Source organism: Bactrocera dorsalis, chromosome 2, assembly GCF_023373825.1.
Source record: "Bactrocera dorsalis isolate Fly_Bdor chromosome 2, ASM2337382v1, whole genome shotgun sequence".
Classification (NCBI taxonomy): Eukaryota; Metazoa; Arthropoda; class Insecta; order Diptera; family Tephritidae; genus Bactrocera; species Bactrocera dorsalis.
The window spans coordinates 18,510,503-18,530,976 of NC_064304.1; the positions used below are offsets into that span (position 1 = coordinate 18,510,503).

The 20,474-nt window shown below is 32.2% G+C and overlaps 1 protein-coding gene across 4 annotated transcripts in view; it reads right to left on the minus strand.

The window, feature by feature from the left end:
• The window catches only part of LOC115066118 (uncharacterized), a 271,428-nt gene that overhangs the window by 35,017 nt on the left and 215,937 nt on the right, over nucleotides 1-20,474 (minus strand). For 3 of the 4 annotated variants that reach the window (XM_049449527.1, XM_049449526.1, XM_049449528.1), the window contains one exon: nucleotides 8,988-9,314. The exons of the other annotated variant lie outside the window; for it this stretch is intronic. In XM_049449527.1, the coding sequence (XP_049305484.1) occupies nucleotides 8,988-9,314 (327 nt within the window). The remainder of the gene's footprint in view (nucleotides 1-8,987; nucleotides 9,315-20,474) is intronic. 4 annotated transcript variants of the gene reach the window in all.

The window sequence follows — 20,474 nt, forward strand, 5'->3', positions numbered from 1 at the left end:
TTTTGGGACCGATTTTTGAAAGTAGCAAATATAAAAAAAATAATTACTGATACCTGTCGTTACGGAATTATTTAATTTAAAAAATTCCAAAGCTAATGGAATGTTGCCACGCGTTTGTATTAACCACAATGGCATGTTTGAAAATATCTTACTACACGCAATTATTTACAATGAATGTATAAATATTTGAGCACAAATCGCCGCTAAACATAATACATCTTAAATGTAAATATTTGTAAATATAAATGTTGCAATTATAGCTCCAAACCATAACGGCTAATTATGGCATTTATCGGATTTTGCGGTCAAACATATTTGCGTTATTGAAATTTGAATGCCACACTGCATATTTTAATATCACGGCAATTGAAAAATCATTTGCGACTGTTGCCACGAAAATGAAAAAAAGTAGCAATAATAATAAAATAATGCATAAAAAGACACACGCAGCAATTTAAAATCGCTTATTAACCCTTGACGCGCCAAGCGTTAAGTGGCATTAAATGGTGAGGTAATCGCCCAATTGGCCACGTCAAATAACGCAATAACTGTCACTTTTTACATGTGTGCGAAATAAATAAAAACTGTGCACGTATTTGTTAAAGTATTAAGTTGTTGGAAATTAAGTGGCATATAATTTACCGTTATTGGATAAATGATATTGGCAACGAAGAATTATGGCATTTAAATTGGGCGATAAAAATCAGTAATTCACGAATTCGCTATTACTTTTATTTGTGTTATATAATATCATAATTGTTTTATGAGTAAATTAATTAATTTTCTAATAAATCTAATAAAGTGCTTTATTAAATTGCTTTGTTCTGAATTAAATTCGACAACAATATAAATTATATTTCCCAATTAATTGTGTCATTTTTTTAAGGCAAACAACAAAAATATATATATTGTTACCTAAAATGCAAAATAACGGAACATCACTTTTCATAAGTTTATGGGCGAAGGAAACACGTGATAAATAGAAACCACTCAAACAAACAAAATTTAAGTTTTGGTTATAAAATGGTTATATATTGGTTATCTTACACTCATATTGGTTATGAAATGGTTATATATTGGTTATTATATCTGACAGCAATTTTCGATTCACTCAAATTGAAACATAACTTGAGTTTTGGTTATGAAATGGTTATATATTGGTTATTATATCTGTTAGCCATTTTCGATTTTTTTATGATACGTTGTTTTGCGTGATATGTGACGATATATTCGCTTTTTAGTTTATATATAATATTTTTTCTGAGTATTCCAATATATATTTTTTCTTTAAAAAAAAATAATGGTAGGGTTGCCTGGGATTAGAGAACAAAAATAAATGGGTATCGAACGTGAACAATTTTTTTTGGCCGAAATGAATATTTTAAGTTACTGTAAACAACACAAATAGCGCTCGTTATGTTAAACATCCAAAGTATCAAACTTTATGATGAAGTTGTCAGTTGAGAGATTGCAACATCAGGATTCTGAAATCCCAAAATATAAAATGCAAGGTGGGCTTATATAAATTCATCGCTTTTTTAATTATTATGGGATAAATAATGACAAGTTTTAATAATGTTATATATTCACCCTACTGACTTAACGGTTACGAATATTAGACGCATATGAGCTGTCTCTGGTTTTTAGAGACCTTGTTTTCAAAATTTTCCAGTAGCCTTGTTATTTTTATTGGTATAATGGCAAATTTATTTATAATAGAATATTGTGGTACGTTAAAGAGATCTCTCTCTTCTAGAAAAATCTTAAACCAAAAATATTTCAAAAGCGAAGGTAAAGAAACTTCTGTTATAAAGGTTATAGAAGTGTGCCAGAAATCGTCCTGACACAGCAGAGAAGAGGATCCCAACATCTCAAATAACCTGAAACTTTTGCATAAACGAAGTCTAGTAGAGGTTGCCAAAGAGGTGCTTAATAACGTTTCTGAGGGACTTATATATATCAAATGTATCATGGGTGTCGAACCTGTCCAACAATCTAGCTAGTAGCTCGCCAAAAATGAGCCAAAACCAAAAAAATCGGTTAAGACACTGAAGGCCGTCGCACTCGTACCTTACGAGATATGTACGGAAAATTAGATTAGAAATTGGCATATCCTTATTGACTCAAAGAGAGCCTGTCTTGAAGGCGATAATAAGGATAAAAACCTTCATTACGCTGTTTGTGTCAGTCCGGGTCCAATTTGATCATACATTACTTTTAATCATATGCAACATTTTAAACACTGTACATACTTTAAACATATATGTAAGTCTGAATTTATTTGTTTAAGTATTTTTAACGCAAAACCGTTTTAGTTTCCAATAAAAGGTCATATGAACCTCTACAAAATTTCATGAAAAAAATTGGGCACTATTATGCGATATTTTATGCCAACAAAAATACACCGTAATCCCCAAATTACGCGCAATTAATATTTAAAAGTCTTCTAACAAGCGCTTAAAACCCAAATTAGTGCGCATAATGAACTAAATGTTTAGTTATGTTTGTGCTTGTGTTGGCGGCTGTGTGTTCGCATTAGTAAATTGCCCAACTGGCATATTTCACCATTTTAATTATTCAAGTATGCATGTGTATAAATTATTTGTTTGCAAGTAAATTAAACAGTAAATTTAATTAAAAGTCCAAATAAATACCTATGCGTGTGTGCTGTGCTAGTTTTAATTTTCATTTTCATTGTTATTTTTGTTGTTTTAGCATTTTATAGTATTTTCAACTCATTTGTTTCGACAAACCACATTTTAAATGAGCAAGCTAACCATGTGATCATTTGGTCAGCGCCTAGCACACGCACACACACATATATGCACAAAAATTTTTTTTTTTGAATCACCCTAATATGCTATATGTGCGGCTTCCGCTTCGCCATTTTACACACACACATATATAGTTACAAAGTAGGGTTTGGGGGTGTTGCGCATTTTTTGCAACACTTTTCAGCCCGTGACGTCCCTGCCCATGCTTGCCAACGGGCTGGGGCATTTGATTAATAGTATTTTAAATGCGTTGCCACTTTGAAATAACTGTAAACGAAAAAATGGCTGACAGGGCATGCAGCAGCATTTCATGGCATTCCAAAGGCATCGGCGAGCCTAGTTTTGGTGCGTCGGTGTGAGTTGACGCTGGCAACTGAAAAAAATCTGCTACAACACATGTCTGTATATATTAAATGTATTTGTGTGTATGTTGTATGCATGTTGTATGTATGTATGTGTTCACGTGAATTATTGCTTGTCATTGGGCGCTAGAAGAATTCATTGACAAAAATTAAATTTATTCGTTTTCATTTTCATTTCATTGCATTTCAAGTGAGTGGTAATCCAATTAAATCGCATTAGTAATTTAGTGGCGTATAATAAATTCAGTGAATTGTTACTGCGCTACACTTATTTGCATTTAAATTTATGCCGAGAAAAAATGTGAAACATAAGCGCTTGTACATGCGTGTTAACACATTTTATTGTCAAATAAACATTTCACGTTGTTTTTATTGTTTTTTTTTTTGTTGCGTTTTTTAAGTTCCGTACATATACATGTATGTGCGTGAATGTATGTGTGAGCTCAAAAATATATAATGTATTTCTGCACAGCGTTAGAATCAGTGTCTATGAGTTCCGTAATTGCAACGTTTTTATCAAAAAGCGCTTTTTGATCCTGAAGGCTAATTGTCTTCTTACAGTTATAATATTTTGTTATACTATATCAAATGGTGAATAATGAAGAAATTAGCTGTCATGTCAGTTGGATTTTTCAAGATATCTGCGATTTGGTGATAAAACACTAGTAAAGCTCAGCTAACCATGGCAAGCTTCTTCGCATTAATCTCTGAACCATTTAAAAATTATCATGATTTAATAAAAAAAATGTGCTTCTGGTTCCACTGCTATTTGCCCTCTCAAGCCAGACTATTATGTAGTGCTTGACTCAACTATGAATATACCATTACTCTCCGTAAAGTGTCAGTAAATGTTCCTAATTGAGTTATCAAAAAAAAGAAGACACTATAGAATATTAACTTTTTCCTCTTAAACGCTGCTTTATAGTCATAAAAATAAATTTGAAGTTGACTTGTAGCGAGATTTTTTTTTTCTACAAAGAAAGCATATGTAGTAAGCCCACCTTCTCCTTAGCAATTTAAAAATGTGAAACTTTAAGCGGTAAGGAAGAAAGCTAAGTATAAACAAATTATTTCTAGCTTTCAGTATTATGTAACATATTCCTTGAAAAGAAGAAAGAATTCCTTGTGTTCTTAAGGAAATTTATTAGTTGAAATTTTAAATAAAATAAAAAGTAAAGTAAAAGGAGTCAGTGTGACATACTCTTCAAGAACGAATACGATATAAGAATTGTAACGGTGCAATCCGCAAATGTAGCTCTCTTCCTCTTTTACTTTCAATACGCATCAATATTTTTTATGATTAGGTAGACTACTTTGGCATTTTGACTTTCATTAAGCAAGGTGCTCTTCAAACTTTTTAAGTCTCGGAGTTGATTCAAAATTTTTATGGAATTATTTCATTGAATTTTTAAATGTCAAATCAGAAAAATGTTTCCCTATAGATAATTAAATTCTTAATATTTTTTTTTTACACAAAAAATATAAAAAAAATAATATTCAATTCCGTTTATTTCCTGTTTTTTCCACATAGTAAAGCGTACATCCTGTTCATGTTTAACCACGTAGAAAACCGTTAATGCTTATAAAACGTGGGCAGCCTTAACCTACTTACTTAATAATATTGTATATATGAATTTAATTAGAATAAATACAAAAAAAATTAAAAAAAAATCCAAATAAAACATCAATTTGCAAGGAAAAAAAAAGAAATAAATTAATAAAAAAAAGTTTATTATAATTAATATTTAAATGGTTTCTTGGGAATATAGAAAATAAATAAAAATAATATAAAATTTGTCATAATTATTCTTTATATGGTTTCTTGGGAATATAGTTGCACACCATTTTTTCTAGAAGCACTACAAGGTTGTCGCTAAAGGTTCTAACACCGGTATAGGCTTTATTATAAGGTAGGTTTTAGTTGAGTATCTTTAGTTTGTAAGGCACACAGATTTATAACACCTTTTACTGGTTACCAAAATTACGTTTATGTACTGATTCGAGCTCTCTATATTATCAAACTTTTAAAAACACTAAGAAAGCGAGTTTTCTTTTAAGCTTTCACTATACAAAAAAATTGCACTAGCTTCTATCAAAATAAAAAAATGTGTCAGAATAGGCCAAGAAAGTTATATATTATTATACCCATATTGGAAACGCCTTAAAACAGTTGTTAGTCGCGCTTTCTTAAAGCTAAAATTACTGGCTAAATTCTTAAGTTTTATGTATATTAGAGAAAATGGTATTATGCAAAGGAGAGATTGGATTCTATGCAATAAAGTGCAGCACGGCTTACTCGCACATTTGGTGCTCTACGAAGCGATGGTCTAAGGCTTACAGTGATTCAGTTTTATCAAAAATACAAGCCTTCGAGTAGTACAAAGCCTACAGAGATGGTCGAAAGATCGTTGAAGACAAGTTTCGTTAGCCCGAATTGTTTATTTATTTAGTTGACTTTTTTTATAAAAAGAGTACCATAAACAGGTCTCTTTGGACATGCTTGATCGTGCGAATTCCGATCCCACATTCATGGAGAGCATTATAACTGCCAACGAGACATGAGTTTATGAGTTTGACATGCAAACAAGCCAATGATCATGGTAATGGAGGAAAAAAACGAACCGAAACCAAACAAAACACGCCAAGACCGATCAAAAATTAAGCTGATGCTCGTTGTTTGGTGGTTTGATGCATAATAAATTTGTTTCGGAGGGCACAGGGGAGTTTTTTTTGGCCGTATTTGAGACGTTTGCATGAGATCATTAGTCGAAAACGATCCGAATTGTGGAAGAAGAATTCATGGATTTTACACGATGATAATGCACCATCGCATTGAGCTCCTATTGTGACCGAATTTGTGGCCAAAAACGCATTGAATACCACCGATCAACTACCATATTCACCGAATGTTACTCGCTGTGATTTTTTCTTGTTCCCCAAACTGGAATTGCCATTCTGTGGAACTTATCTTCAGTCTATCGCTGAGATAAAACAAAATTCGCTGAAGGATTTGAAGGCCATTCCAAAAAGTGCTTATGAAAAGTGTTTCGAGAATTGGGAAAATCGTTGGCATAAGTGTATTACAGCTGATGAGGTTTACTTTGAAGGCGACAAAATAAATATTGATGAATAATTAAATATTTTCCGTTTTATTTACAATTTCCGGGTACTTTTTTGTCACAATATATAAGGTATATCGTACAAATATTTTTTAATTTTGTTAGTTTGGCCTGAAATTCAACTGGAACACACAGCAGTGTGTTAGTCAACTTTTGGGATTTAAGTAGTAGCGTTGTAAAAGTGGCGCAGGAATTTTGTGGAAATGTTTTTAAACGCATTTATGTCCACCGAATGAAGTTAAGAAATGCGACGACTTGAATATGAGGTGAGAAATGTTTTTCCTAATTTTCAATGAAAATTTTTACTATTGCGATTTCCTATGAACATATTTTAGCCATTAAGAAAAAGATATTCTTTTACGTATTTGGTGTGTACTAAATTTGTGTCAGACGTTGGTTTGAGTATCAAATAATATATTCGCTTAAAATTTTCATGTTATTTTAAATAAATGATGCCATTTAAATAAATGTATATTTAGTGCGCTACTTTGTCATTAAAAAGGCTTTCAAAATTTTCCATGAAGATTGTTGAGTGGATTTCGTCGTACTTTCTGTACTCAGGTACTAAAGTTATTATGTATATATAGTACATATCTTAAATAATAGTTTTTTATTTGTTTTTGCTTTATAATTTGTACAGCAGCCGCCAGAAACTAGAACCTTCTGCTAACTGCGCCGTGAGTAAACACCATTAAATGAAAAATATATCGTAAATCAAAAATAAGCACGCAAAATAAACAACACACACACACACATAATTGAGGGGGAAAAGCAAAAAGGTAAGGACCAAAATTAAACTGGCATTAAATTTTTTGCAGTAGAAAACAATAATGGCGAGGGGTTAAAAGTAAAATTTCAATTAATTTAAAAGAGAAGAATTGAAGGCGATGAAAATGCAGCAAATGACAAAAACTTGTTGAATTCCTTGTTTTTATGTATAAGTATGTGTGTATGCACCAATGTTCGATGTGGCAATTATGTAAAGTATGAAAGTCATGTATTTGCTATGTACACACATGAGAAACGGCGCCTGGTGAGGCAGCTGAATGGAGCTAAATAAAACACTAGAGTGACGCAGCGGCACCAAAAAATCAAATCAAATGAAACGAAACCAAAATATTGAATGGTTGTTATGTATTTGGCATAAAAGTGATTGAGTTGAGTTTGAATTGATTGAGTTGTAAATAGTTGTTGTTGTTGCAACATTGATTGCCTTAATTGTATGAAACATGAGACGTTTGGAATGTAACAAATACATATGTAAGTATGTAAATAATTTTTTTTTTTTGATTTTTTTGTTTTTGTTGAACACGAATGAACATAATAATGAACGTAACGGAGTTGCAATGAAATTTTGAAAAATATTATTGGAATTCCCATTTCATAGTTTGTATATTAAAATATTTATATAGATATATATGTAGTATATAAATTTTGTTTTAGCAATTTATGTTTGTTGCTGTAAAACGGTGCGTAGAATAAAAAATTTGTAAGAGTGCGGAAAAAATTGAATTTTTTTATGTAACAAAATTCGAAAATTGGAAAAATTGTATTTTCATTTTTTTTGTTAATTAGTTTTTGCTATTTAATACAAAAATGTTGTTGTTTTTTGTTTTTGGTTTTTTTTCATTTTAGTTAAAGTTTATAAATAGTTTTAATAATGAACAGGAAGAAATTTGTAAATGTAATCGAAATCGAAACAAATTGAGTTTTTTGAAAAAATGTAAAATTTTACAAAAACAAAAACAAAACATATTGACAAAGCGCTAAAATTTTCATTGCGAGCGTTTTCGCAAGTATTAAAATTTTCAAGATTTCTAATTTTTCAGCTAATTCTGTATGCGCTAGTTTTTCTGTGTTGATTGCTTGGTTAGTCGACATTTGGAGTAGTTTTGTGGGCTACAGCCATATTCGGTTTGCTTGTTGTTGTTTTTGAGTATTTGCTGTTGCGTTTTGTTGTAATGATTTGCATATTTCTCACAACACAAAATAGTACTGGTCGAGTATTGCGTGGACATGGTGGCCATTGGTCACATAAGAAGCGTTGGCGTAAAGTAAAATTATTTGGAAGAATCGTAAATAAGTATTCAGTTAAAAAATTAAAAAAAAAAAATGTTCAAAAAATATTTTTAAATATATATATATAAAAAAAATATTTTTAAAGAAACATTTAAAAGAAATATTTAAAAAATATACATATATAGTTTTTGGCATAACGCCAGGGTTTAAAGCTGGTCATATATTTGAAAAAAAAAAATTAAAAAATGTAAAAAATTAAAAATAATAAAAATAAAGAGACTTTGTGAATTAAACACTTTGTACATTGCATAATAACACAAATTCATTTTTTGATTATTTTATTTTTATTTTTTTTTTTCATTTTTCATTAAATGGCGCCGCCACTTTTCTACGCTGCTTCTTTTAACCATATACTCGTACCTATTATAATGCTATAGCGCTAAACTAAGCTCACACGCATCCACCGCATACGCACACACACACCTACAAAAACATTAATAGCACAACAAAGCAAGCGTTTTCGCTAATAATTCACTCCAGCTAAACCCTAATCGCTTACTGCCCTACTTCGTGCTATTATTTTTCGATTTTTGTTGCATACTTTTTAGCGTACATTTTCGTTTCTCTTCTCTCTTTACTTCTTACCACGCACTGTTACGCTATTTCATACTTTTTGTTTGCTTTGTTTTGGTTAGTTAAACATTTACACATACTTTGATAGTAAACGCCGCCACCGCTATGACTGTGACCGTGTGCGCCGCCGCTGCTGTGTCCATTGCCCGATTCGTAGCCGTACGAGTTGCCGGTGTCGATGACATCCAATGCGCTGGACTCGTGGCCGGCGGTCGCTGTGTGCCGCGGCTGGAAGTCGCTCACATTGAACGGGTACAAGAGTATGCCGTGCAGCGTGTGCAGTGAGGTGGACACCGTGCCCGGGTAGTGGGTGCTCGTCGCTGATGCTATGAGCGGCGTATCAATGAGCGCCAAATTATCTTCGAACATTTTCAGATGCAATTTATCGTCCATGCCCATTATTCTGACTGCAATGTATGAATGTAAGGAAGGAAGGAAGGAATGGTTCAAGTTGAGTTTTTAGTTCTTTTTTGCTTTTAATTATTATCAGTTTTTTTTTGTTTTTGTTTTTTGGTTGTAATTAAACTTTGCTGTTTGTAACTAATTGCTGTGGTGTTTGTAAGTTATAGTTGCTTTAAATTCTTTTCTTAGTTTGTTTTTTATATGAAAATAAAATGTAGTAGAATTTACATTGCGCTATTTGCCACTCAATATTCATATTGCTATGAATTTATAATTTGCGTTTGCTTGCTGTTTCTACACATTGATGGCGTCTACTGTTTATTTGGCAACGTGTTTCTGTTAATTGCTTGCAGAATTTGTTTTGCTACCTTGCTGTCTAACGTTTCGTTCTACAAATTGTTGTTTCTCTGATTTGCTTTTTTGTAATAGTTGTTTTTTTAGAAACTCAATTACTTTGCTTTTGTATCCACTTTTTACTTAATTACAATAGAAAATGAAACGAAAAAAATGTACAACACTTATTTGAGAAGGTGCAGGAGCGGCAAGTAATGGTGATAAAGACGTAAGGTGCATTTAAGACACAAAAGATTTAAAACAAAACGAACTATGTGAAAGTTATTTAAGTTTTTTCTGGCAACTATGTGTAGCAATGGGGATATACATACATATGTTTTGCAATGCTCAAACTCACCTGTCTGGTTTTAGAAAAAATATTCAAATGATTGTGATATGTATGTAAATATTATATAATACAAAAGATATATATTTGATGTGAGCTATATAGTCTTTATGATAAAAATAATTTCACTTTTCTTAAACTAATGGTTCAAGTTGACTAACCAGCGACTAGGTCGAAATGTTACTCATACGTCATGTGGCACCAAGTCATTATGTATACCTATGTTACTGTTGACATTATAAGCTTAAGCAGGCGTTATTGATTTAAAGTCTCATATATAAATTTCATACTTCCCCAACATTAAATCATTTCATTATAAAAAAAATATTAGCTTTTAATAATCAATAATGACTTATACATATCTGCTACTAATATGTTATTCTTTTTAATTTTCTTTATTTTAATATTTCTTTACTTTATTTTGTTTAATTTTATATTATTATTTTTTGTTTTATATTATTTTTTTTATTTAATTTTATTTCATTTTTTTAACGTTTTTTAATTTTTTGTTTTAATTTTTTTATTTTATTATATGATGCATATATTATTATATTTGTTTGTTAAATGCTCTGGTAAAATACATCGTGAGAGTTTTACAACGATGCCATTTTATTAGATTTCAGTATAGCAGAAATCTGCATGAAATATTGATATTAAAAAACTGAAGCAATTAATAGCAGTAAAGGAAAAATTTCTAACAATTAACACATAATGATAAACATAAAATACAATCCCAACTCGAAATATATTCACATATTTCTTTTTTTAAATTTCATTGTGACAAAATAGCCTCAAAAGAATTATTCATATACTCATATACTCAACTTGTTATATTATAACCAAACAGACAAATTAACCTCAAGACAAATTTTATAGCTAAAATAATTTTTCAAAGCACTAAAATTGTTCGCTTATCATTGGCGTGATGCATAGACGTATCACTGTTTGAGTGGAAATAGATGCCTGAGTACGAGAAGATCATTATCAGGAATCTACGCTATACATCTAGGACGAAATTAAAAAAAAAAAGATTGTTTTTTCATATCTCGATAAGTTTATTATACCGAGTCATTCTATAGTATATAAAGTGCTTTTGACGATTTTTACGATGAGTGAAATTATTCAACGAAGGAGGTCAAATAAATTAATAAATGTTAAATGCCAAATGTTCAACTTTCGGTGATAATTGCTTGTCGCAAGATACAAATTATTCAAAGAGGCAAAGCGTTCACGACGAAACACGTTTGATGGCCGTCCGTAATAGTCAAAGGTTTTATTGACATTATTAGAATATCGGAAGGAACATTGAAAACCATTTTGAAAGATCATTTGGGCCTAAGAAAAGTGAAAGCACGAATGGTTTCAAAATCACTAAATTTTTTCGAAAAACAGATTCACTTAAACATCTGTAAAAGAATGCTTTCCGACTAACAGGATGTCGGAGACAGGCGATCATTCGGCCGCTTATCATGACAAAGGTGAGCCGAGGCCAAAAAGCCACGTCAATGCAAGTCAATCATCGAGGTAATATTGACAGGTTTCCTTGATTATCGATATTGAAGAGTCCACATTCCTTCCGACCGCCAATACTGTCAACAAGGAATGTATTATGAATCGGCGTTCGCTTGAAGCTGTTGTTGGGCCAGAATTATAGGCCGACAACTCTTGATATTTGCACTACAATAATGCACCGTCGCATATCGTAATGAATCTTTGTGATTTTGCGAAACAGGTAAAAGCGATCAAAGTTTTTGGAAAAATTCAATTTTTTCTTGAAAAAATCCTTTCGTTTTGTAAACTTTTGATGTTTTTCTGACCGTAGACTATTCTAACGACAATATAAGTATATTTAACTACAGAGCTTTTTCATTTTTCATCAACGGAGAAGGCCAAAAAAAAAAAAAAAATAGTTAAATAGTAAAAGTAGTCGGACTAATCGGTTAGAAACCAGTTAGGAGACAATGAATCTATCACAAAAAAAAAAAATGTTTTCTATCATTTCATTCAACAAATAATATATAAATAGAGCTTATTTCATGTAGAAATGGTTGTAACATTACCAAAAATGGCAGTATACGGGAAGTAAACGCAGTTATTACCACATAAATCCTCTTTGAATTACCCATTATTAGTGGATAAACAGAACGATTATCTCAGTAGCTTCAGCTTAGCCATAGCAAAATTATAGAACAAACTTTAAATTCGCTTACTAATTAGACTATTTACTTCGAATAAATTCATTAATTTTCGATAACAAAGTGACACTGTAAAGGAATAAGATTAACCTTGGTGACCAGTAGATCTGTTTTTATATGAAGTCAGACATTTTCAACAAGAAAATATTTCAATAAGACATCTGTAAAGCCTAAATATTAAGAATACAACATCAAACTAAAAGTCACAAAAAAATTACATAGTTAATAACATTCATAAATCAAAAGGTTTTTCTCAATTAAATACAGTTTGCATCTTTAATTATGAATGCTTCATCGCTAGCATTTTCTTTAATTCCAAAGTGATGGAAAAGCATATAATATTTCTTTAGAAACTTAATATGCTGCAGATATGTTCAATAACACCCTTTTTCAGCTAGCTAGCGGCTATCATTAAATTCAATCTATCACACCGCAGTTAGCTGGTCTTTTGGCGCACTTGCGCTCATTAAATTTTTACCACAACTTACAATCAAGCAACACCATCGACCAGCAGACGTAAATAGCTCTAAGCTCTATTTTAATTTTCTCCCATTCTGAACACTCTTTCAGCTACACTTCAACTATTTACAGCGACTTCAGCGCAGCGCGAACTTGAGCAAAGTGTGAGCATATCCTTTACGACATGATAAACAATTGAATTCGTTGCTTACTTTTGCTCATTTTGCGCTGATCTGCTGCTGCTGCTTTCAATCGCTTGCTGTCACATTTTAATGATTGGCGTTGGCGGTGTACGTTGCCACCACAGTCCCCCTCCAGCCGCTCTGACACAGCCAGTTTGTTTGCTTATTTGCGCGCCTCTTGCGGCCGCCGTTGAGTGGGATGTGTGGCACATTGCTTATTGCCTGTCGTTCCACACAATCGCGCGCTGGCGTTGACAGACACACAGCCGCAAACACAAACACACATATATAGGTATATACGCAGAGTACCTCAGTGCACACTTTAATGCTTGTCAACGCTGCGCAAAGCTTATTTAAGCTTGTACATCCGCTCAGCCATTCGCTATCTGCTGCTTTTGCTCGCAAGTGCAAGGGAATCGCTCGACTACGCTGCTGTACACTTTTGAAAACAAATCCCTAATAGGTCAGCTGTGCTACAAATGCTACAAATGTGCGTTAGTAGTGGTGCGCAGAGTTCTATCTTGATATACAGTTATATATAGCAATAAGTGTGAGTGACTGTTGTGTGGGGGTGTGCGTGTGTTGGTGTCTTATTGGTTTATTTCCTAAGAAAATATTTATACAACATGGAGTAAGTGAGTCGGTTTACGAGTATCAGTTGAATTGGATTTGTCTGCACTTAATGCCAGCTTTGAAACAAAAACTGGAATTAAAAGTGTGCGGGCGCGCACAAATATTTGCCAGCTACTTTTAGTTAAGTGGGTGGAGTGTTCGTTGTGGTGGATGGAATGAAGGCACGAGGAAGTCGTAAAGCATTTATTTTTACAGCAGAAAGTTTAATCATTAGAATTTATTTGTACTTTAAAGCAGATTCTGCGTTTAAGGGTTTTTGTGTGGAAATGGTTACTTATACGCCCTGGTGGTTCATTTTGTGCTTTGACAGCTTTAAATAAAAGTCTCATACAGCCGGTGTGCAGGTGAGGTACTGTTTTGTTGTTACATATTAAAGAGTTTTGTCTATTTAACTGGGTTATATTAAGCTGCTGTGGAAAGTTACTCATACGCCATGACAAATATATAAGGCCATGGGGGAAAAGGTGAATGCTTATCACATATTTATTAATAATAGTGGAAACAAATAATTCATTGGTTAATTACAAGTATCTTTATTATTATTATTTTTTTTTTATTTAATTAATTTACTCTATACAAATAGTGAAGCTAATAGTCAGCAATAAATAACTAAATACTGTTCTAAAATAACTTTCTTAATTTTTTACCGGTAGTAATATTTAAATTTATGTTTATCTTCAATGGCTTCAGAAAATTAAAATTAATTTACAACAATATTTAATTTGTATGTAGCACCTGGAAGTAAACATCAAAGACGCTATAAAAACTATATATAAATACTCAGCATAACCTGTCTGGCTGTCTCTATACGGGAGTAGCCCGTCAATTTTTGAGATATCGATCTGAAATTTTCCACACATTAATTTGGCTCTAAGAAGCTACTCATTTGTCAGAACCACTGAAATCGGACAACTATAGCATATAGCTGCCATACAAACGGAACGATCGGAATATAGTTTTTGCATAAAAGTCTTATTTTTTCGAAAACATATTCTCACCAAATTTTGCACATATTATTATCTCAGATAATGGTGCAATTTACGAAGAAATTGTTCAGATCGGCTCACAATAGCTTATAGCTGCCATTCGAACTAAATGTTTGGCATTAAATGCTTTGCATGGAAAACTTTCTCATTTGACGAGATATCTTTACAAAATTAAGCATGTATTATTTTCTAAGGCCACAATGCAATTTACGAAGAAATTGTTCAGATCGAATCAGTATATCATATAGCTGTCATACAATTTGAAAGAGTGAAATAAAATTCTTTTGAATATTTTGTATTTGTGAAGGGTATTTACTAAAGCTTCGGCGCAATTGAAGTAAAAGTTCTTTCAGTTGTTTTTTTTTATCATAAATCATTTTTAAAATTTTTATCATAATAATTAAGTACTTTATAATTCTTGTATGGTTACTCATACGACAGGGTGTATTTAAGGCGCACACCTATTTTGAAAAAAAAAAAAATATTTTCTCCTCTTTCATATTTCGCTGGGTTGTAATTTTAAAATTTACGTACTAATATCTTAAATCGTTATTTTAAATAGTTGTAATTTACAGACTTCTAAAATTTGGCTGCTTAGTCCAAATAGCTCCATCGGTTTAACTTTAACTCGTTTTTCTCAAAATAACATTTTCAAATTAGCATGAGTGATTAGTTGGAGTCAAATTATCCGTTAAATAACAATTTTTTCTGCATTTTCTCTATAGACAAACTTTCTTCTTCTGTTTTATTGTCCTACATATACCTAGTTCTCCATATAATAACCAGCCAGTTTTTCTATCTAATCAAAAATGGAATTTTCGCAGCCTAACAACAACCAAATGTAAACCTTTTACAAAGCTCCTTTTGCCTTAAACGCGTACATCTTTGTTTCTTTTTTTCCTAAGTCAGGGTTTTTGTCAAAATTTATTGTTTGGATTAACACGAAAATAATTTATATTTATATTGAGACTTCTCTGTTAAGTAACCACCACATGCCTCACTGCTTCAAAAACTGTTTTTCAATTATCTTAAAAATTCAAAATGACTCCTATTGTGAAATAAGTGTTCTTTCTATAACTTTTCAAGCGATTATTTTGACGGAAATGAAAATGTTGTTCAAAATTTCAAACGCGTCGCATGTCTTCTACATTTTTATTTTCAAACTGTGTCATCTACTATAATAAATAACACACTTCAATATAAATTGAGTTTAAATTTTCTTCGCAACATATACTTCATCCACCTCTGCCTTTACTACTCAATAAATTTAAATGCCACTTGGAAACGCGTAACTTTCGAAATCAGCTTGCTATTTTGTTAAATTGTTAATGCGCACAAAGTTATTTGCAATAAAATGAATTTCAGCGATAATTAAACAAAGCTTACAATTAACCGCGACAAAGCGAAAAGCGTAAGCAGAAAATAAAAGCAACACAAAGCATAGTTGTAAAGCAGTTTATATGAATTCGCATGGGCATGAGAAAATCCACCACAAACCAGCAACAAATTTGTAGGCGTTGAACAAATTATTGTATTTTTATTGGAGAGAAGCCAAGCAGGAATATTTTGGAGTAAAAAAAAGGTATTCTGAAAGGCTGAAGTTGTTCAAGAATTTTTTTTTTAAAGATTATGCGATCAAGTGTCTTAAGGTAATGCTTTTCGATTTAAAAATGAAACATAAAATAAAAAAAAGCTATCGACGAGATCAGCCGCTTGATGTTGCAAATATTCTAAATAGAGCAAACATTTATTAAGAATTTCTCTAACGCCGTTTGTTAGGCGACATTGAAGAAATAGAGCTTAAGACCTCCACTGTCTTATTTATAGTTAAGAGTTTATAATTTCTTGGAAGATTGCACTGATAACTTCGACAATAACCTGTGCCAAATCTGTTGAAGATATATCGACTATGGAAAAAGTTTTCCAAACAAGCACCAGGCCAGGAAGGCTGATTTTTCTGCTGAAAATAAATACAAATCCAAAAAAAGATATTGTTACTACTAAAGATGAATACAGGCTGTACCCGAGGGACTTATCAAAATATTGGTTAAAAACAAAAAAAAATTATTTAAAATATGGCATCAAGGCATTTACAATTCTTTTTTCATCCACTGATGTTGATTTTTACGGCTCGAAAATTTTGTTTAAGAACATTTTTCTATACCGACTACTAATAACAATAATCATTTACTATACTAACGAATTATCGTTTATACAAAATGCACTTTCAAACTAACAACTTCACAGCCTTCTTTCCTCGCTTGACTGCCACACTTGTGCGCCTATTTGTTTACATACTGTATTGTTGTTGGTGAGCCTGGGTTTGCCCGTTTGCGTTAACCCATAAATAACGAAAATAAATTTTAAAATGTGCAATAATTTCGACATTACGATGCCGCAGGGAAACTATGCGCATTGAGCAACTAACAAAAAATTATCCCAAGTTTAAATTCATATACGCAAAACTTACGCACACACACAAACGAATGAATACATACATACAAATGTATGCAGAGTAGTTTGGTATGACTTAATGTTTGCGCTGCCGTTGTATCAACATTATCAATCCTTTTGAAACACGCCCAGAGCAAACGAGCACATTTAATGCGACACCACCAAGCGTGCGCACACACGAACACACGCATACCAACACCGGCACGCACTTATGTGTGTGTTTGCACAACTGCTTACATATACTTACGCAAACGTACAAGCTTAAGTGCGTGTATTAACAACGGCAGGCGGCCGTATCGCAAACAAATCCCGTACGCACAACGGCACATAGCTGGATGTGTGTGTGTGTGTGTATTGTTATGTGCGCTCGTGCCGGCAAAAAGCTCAATGTGCGCAAAACCGCTGTGTTGCACTGTATTGTATTGCCTCTCATTTGCCGACACAATAAACTGCGCGCTTGTGTGATTTGTTTGGATTTGTTAAATTGAATTTTTTTCGTTAAATTATACGCTGCAGCGAAGCGTAACGCTATGTGCCACTTGACATATACATTAGGGTGTCTGCTAGTTGATTTTTCTTTGCTTAAGTCCCTGAAGTTTTAGTTGTTTCCTACAAATAATGTACATATAAGTACTCACATAGAATTGCCTTACACGTTGTATGTTACTCATACGCCATGGCATACTAAATGAATGCTCAAATGATGTACAATGTTGGATGCCTATAACTTTTAAATGATTATTTTAATGGGAAAATGAAATATATATTTTTGTAGAGTACAATTTTGAATTATGTAGACTAACTTTTCTTCAAAGGTTTACTTGTTTTCGAAATAAAAAATTGTATGCAAAATATGTCATGGAAAAACGAGAAGAAAAAACATTTAATTCAGACACGATTTAATGTAAGAAGCTTGTTTATCAGATATAATTATTACAACAGCAAAATTGAAAGCTTCAATGTGGAAAATAAGGCCCACCCTAATAAACATATATGCATGTGTAGAAGCGCTTTAAATTATGCCAATCGCGCCAGTGTTGCCGTTTGTAATTTCATCATAATAAAATCAACATTTTTGGCGGCACTCTTGTACACGCGCACACACACACAACCCAAAATATACATACATGCACCTACACAATAGCAACAATAGCAACCACGTTCATGTTGCTGCGTTGGGCTTGCCGCTTGTGCTCATTGTTGACTGTAGTGTGTGTGTGCGAGTGTGTTCGTGTGCCGCTATTTACCGAATTTATGTTTATTTCGTATTTTATAATCGCAAGCGTAGTTTATTTGAAAGCGCAATAATACAAATCAGCAGTGTCGCTCATCCATAACGGCATTGTGTCGGCAGTGTACTCAGCTGAAGTTTTCGCATTTGTCGTACAAATGGAGCTCCCAAAGGTCATTTAAATTTTGTTTCGTTTGCTAGCAATTTTAACTAAAACAATATTTGCGTTTTCGCTTCTCGCCCGCTTGAAAAACATACTGCGTTTTATTGGCTTTATGGAAAAGCTGTTAATATGGGCTTGAATAAATGTAGCTTCAGGGATTGCAAAGCCAGTCGCCAAGCTGCGGAGGCAAAAGTTGGCATAATTCATAAATATTTCTCTATACAAATTCGAGGGTTTGGCGATAAGTCACCAAAATATGATAGTTAAATAAAAAAATTAAGTTTTTCTCAAAACGAAAAATGCGTTAGTTTTTGGAATGTTGAAGTGCTGCAGTAAAATGAATCAACTGCAACGAAATTGTGCGACGTAACAAATTTCCGTCACACTCGGGGATTGTATACCCACTATAAAGAACTAAACGTACACTATAAAGAACTGAGCAAAAGTCCGACCAACGTTTTAGTTTAATCGGCTCAATGCACAGTTGATTTGAGAAAAAAGAAATGTTAGAATCTTGCCGATTAATTAGAATTTTTAATTAAAAAAATAAAAAATAAAAAATAATCAATATAGAAGCAGTTGTCTATCTAAATCTCTTCAATCGAGAATAAATATTATTGAGAGTTGAAACCAGTTTAAATTTGCTCTTAATAAAATTTAAAAACCAGACAACTAAATAGAAAATGGGCACCATATTTAAAAACTTTAGGAAATTTTTTGTCAAAAATATATTTTAATAGGATTGCCATATGATTAAAAAATTATATTTAATAAAATTTACATCATTTAATAAATGTGTACCAAATTTAAATTCTTTAAGCAGTGCGTTTGATCAAAATTTATTGTGTTGCCATCTGTTTAGAAATATTATTTTTAATAAAGTTTACAAAATAGCCAAACATTTGGTATATGTGTACCAAATTTAAAGTCAAAAAATTTTTTAAAAGTGTTGCCACATGTTTAAAAAATATTTTTTGTAAAGTATAAAATAGCCAAACACTTATTATATGTTTACCAATTTTAAAGACTTTAAGCCGTTGGTCAAAAAATTGTTTAAAAGTGTTGCCACCTGCTTAAAAAATATTTTTTATAAAGTTTAAAATAGGCAAACATTTAGTATATGTGTACCAAATTTAAATTCTTTAAGCGGGGCTTTTGGTCAAATTTTATTTAAAAAATGTTGCCATCTGTAAAAAAAAAGTTGTAATTAAGTTTACAAAATAGAAAAAGTTAAATGTATGGGTAACAAGTTTAAAGGTAGCATAAAAACATTACTTTTGATCCAAATTTATTTCAAAAGTGTTGCCATCGGTTTAAAAAATATTTTCAATAAAGTTTATAAAGCAAGGAAACATTTAATATATGTATTTGTACCAAATTCAAAAGCTTTAAGTGCGTTTGGTCAAAATTTATTTCAAAAGTGTTGCCATCTATTAAAAAAAAGTATTATTAAAGTTTACAAAATAAGTAAATATGTTTTTAGAACAATAGCTTTTCTCACGACTAGCCAAAATTAAATATTTGTAATTCAAGGCTCAAAAAAGGCTCATACAGTTTTTAAACAAAAAATTTCTTATCTCTTAAAAATTTTTCGTGATTCAAATGCGAATATATGAGGTCTTGCAGTAAAATTATTATTATTATTGCTTCGACATAGTCATTCAATCAACTGCCCTAAACAAATCTGCACTTTCACAATGTAACTTCATATACTCACTTAATCATTGCAGAACATCAGAAAGCGCATAAAAATTTGGAAAAATAAACGCTCATCAGTTCCATAATTCATGATGATGTCCACAGATTGCAATACTTCCTGCAAAAATATTCAAATGACCGCAACACAGCGACAAGAATGTTGCCATATCTGCTCCGTAGTAGCAGCCAGCCGCCATACAATTATACCGACTCTGTTCAGAGCTCAGTTCATTATCGATGGCAACAGTTCACCAATATGAGATATATTGTTTTGTGAATTTGCAATGAGACGCTGACCATTGCGTCGCATGCCCCACACCAACGATGCGTCACTATGAGATAGGCAGAGGCCGAGCGCAGGCAGTGGCACAGAGGTTAATGCAGTGGAAATTTCGGAAATAAACACATGATGCACTGGCATTGATTGTGAATTACGTGCGCACGTGTTTGCGTGTATGTAAATCAGGACATTCTGAAAACTTGCA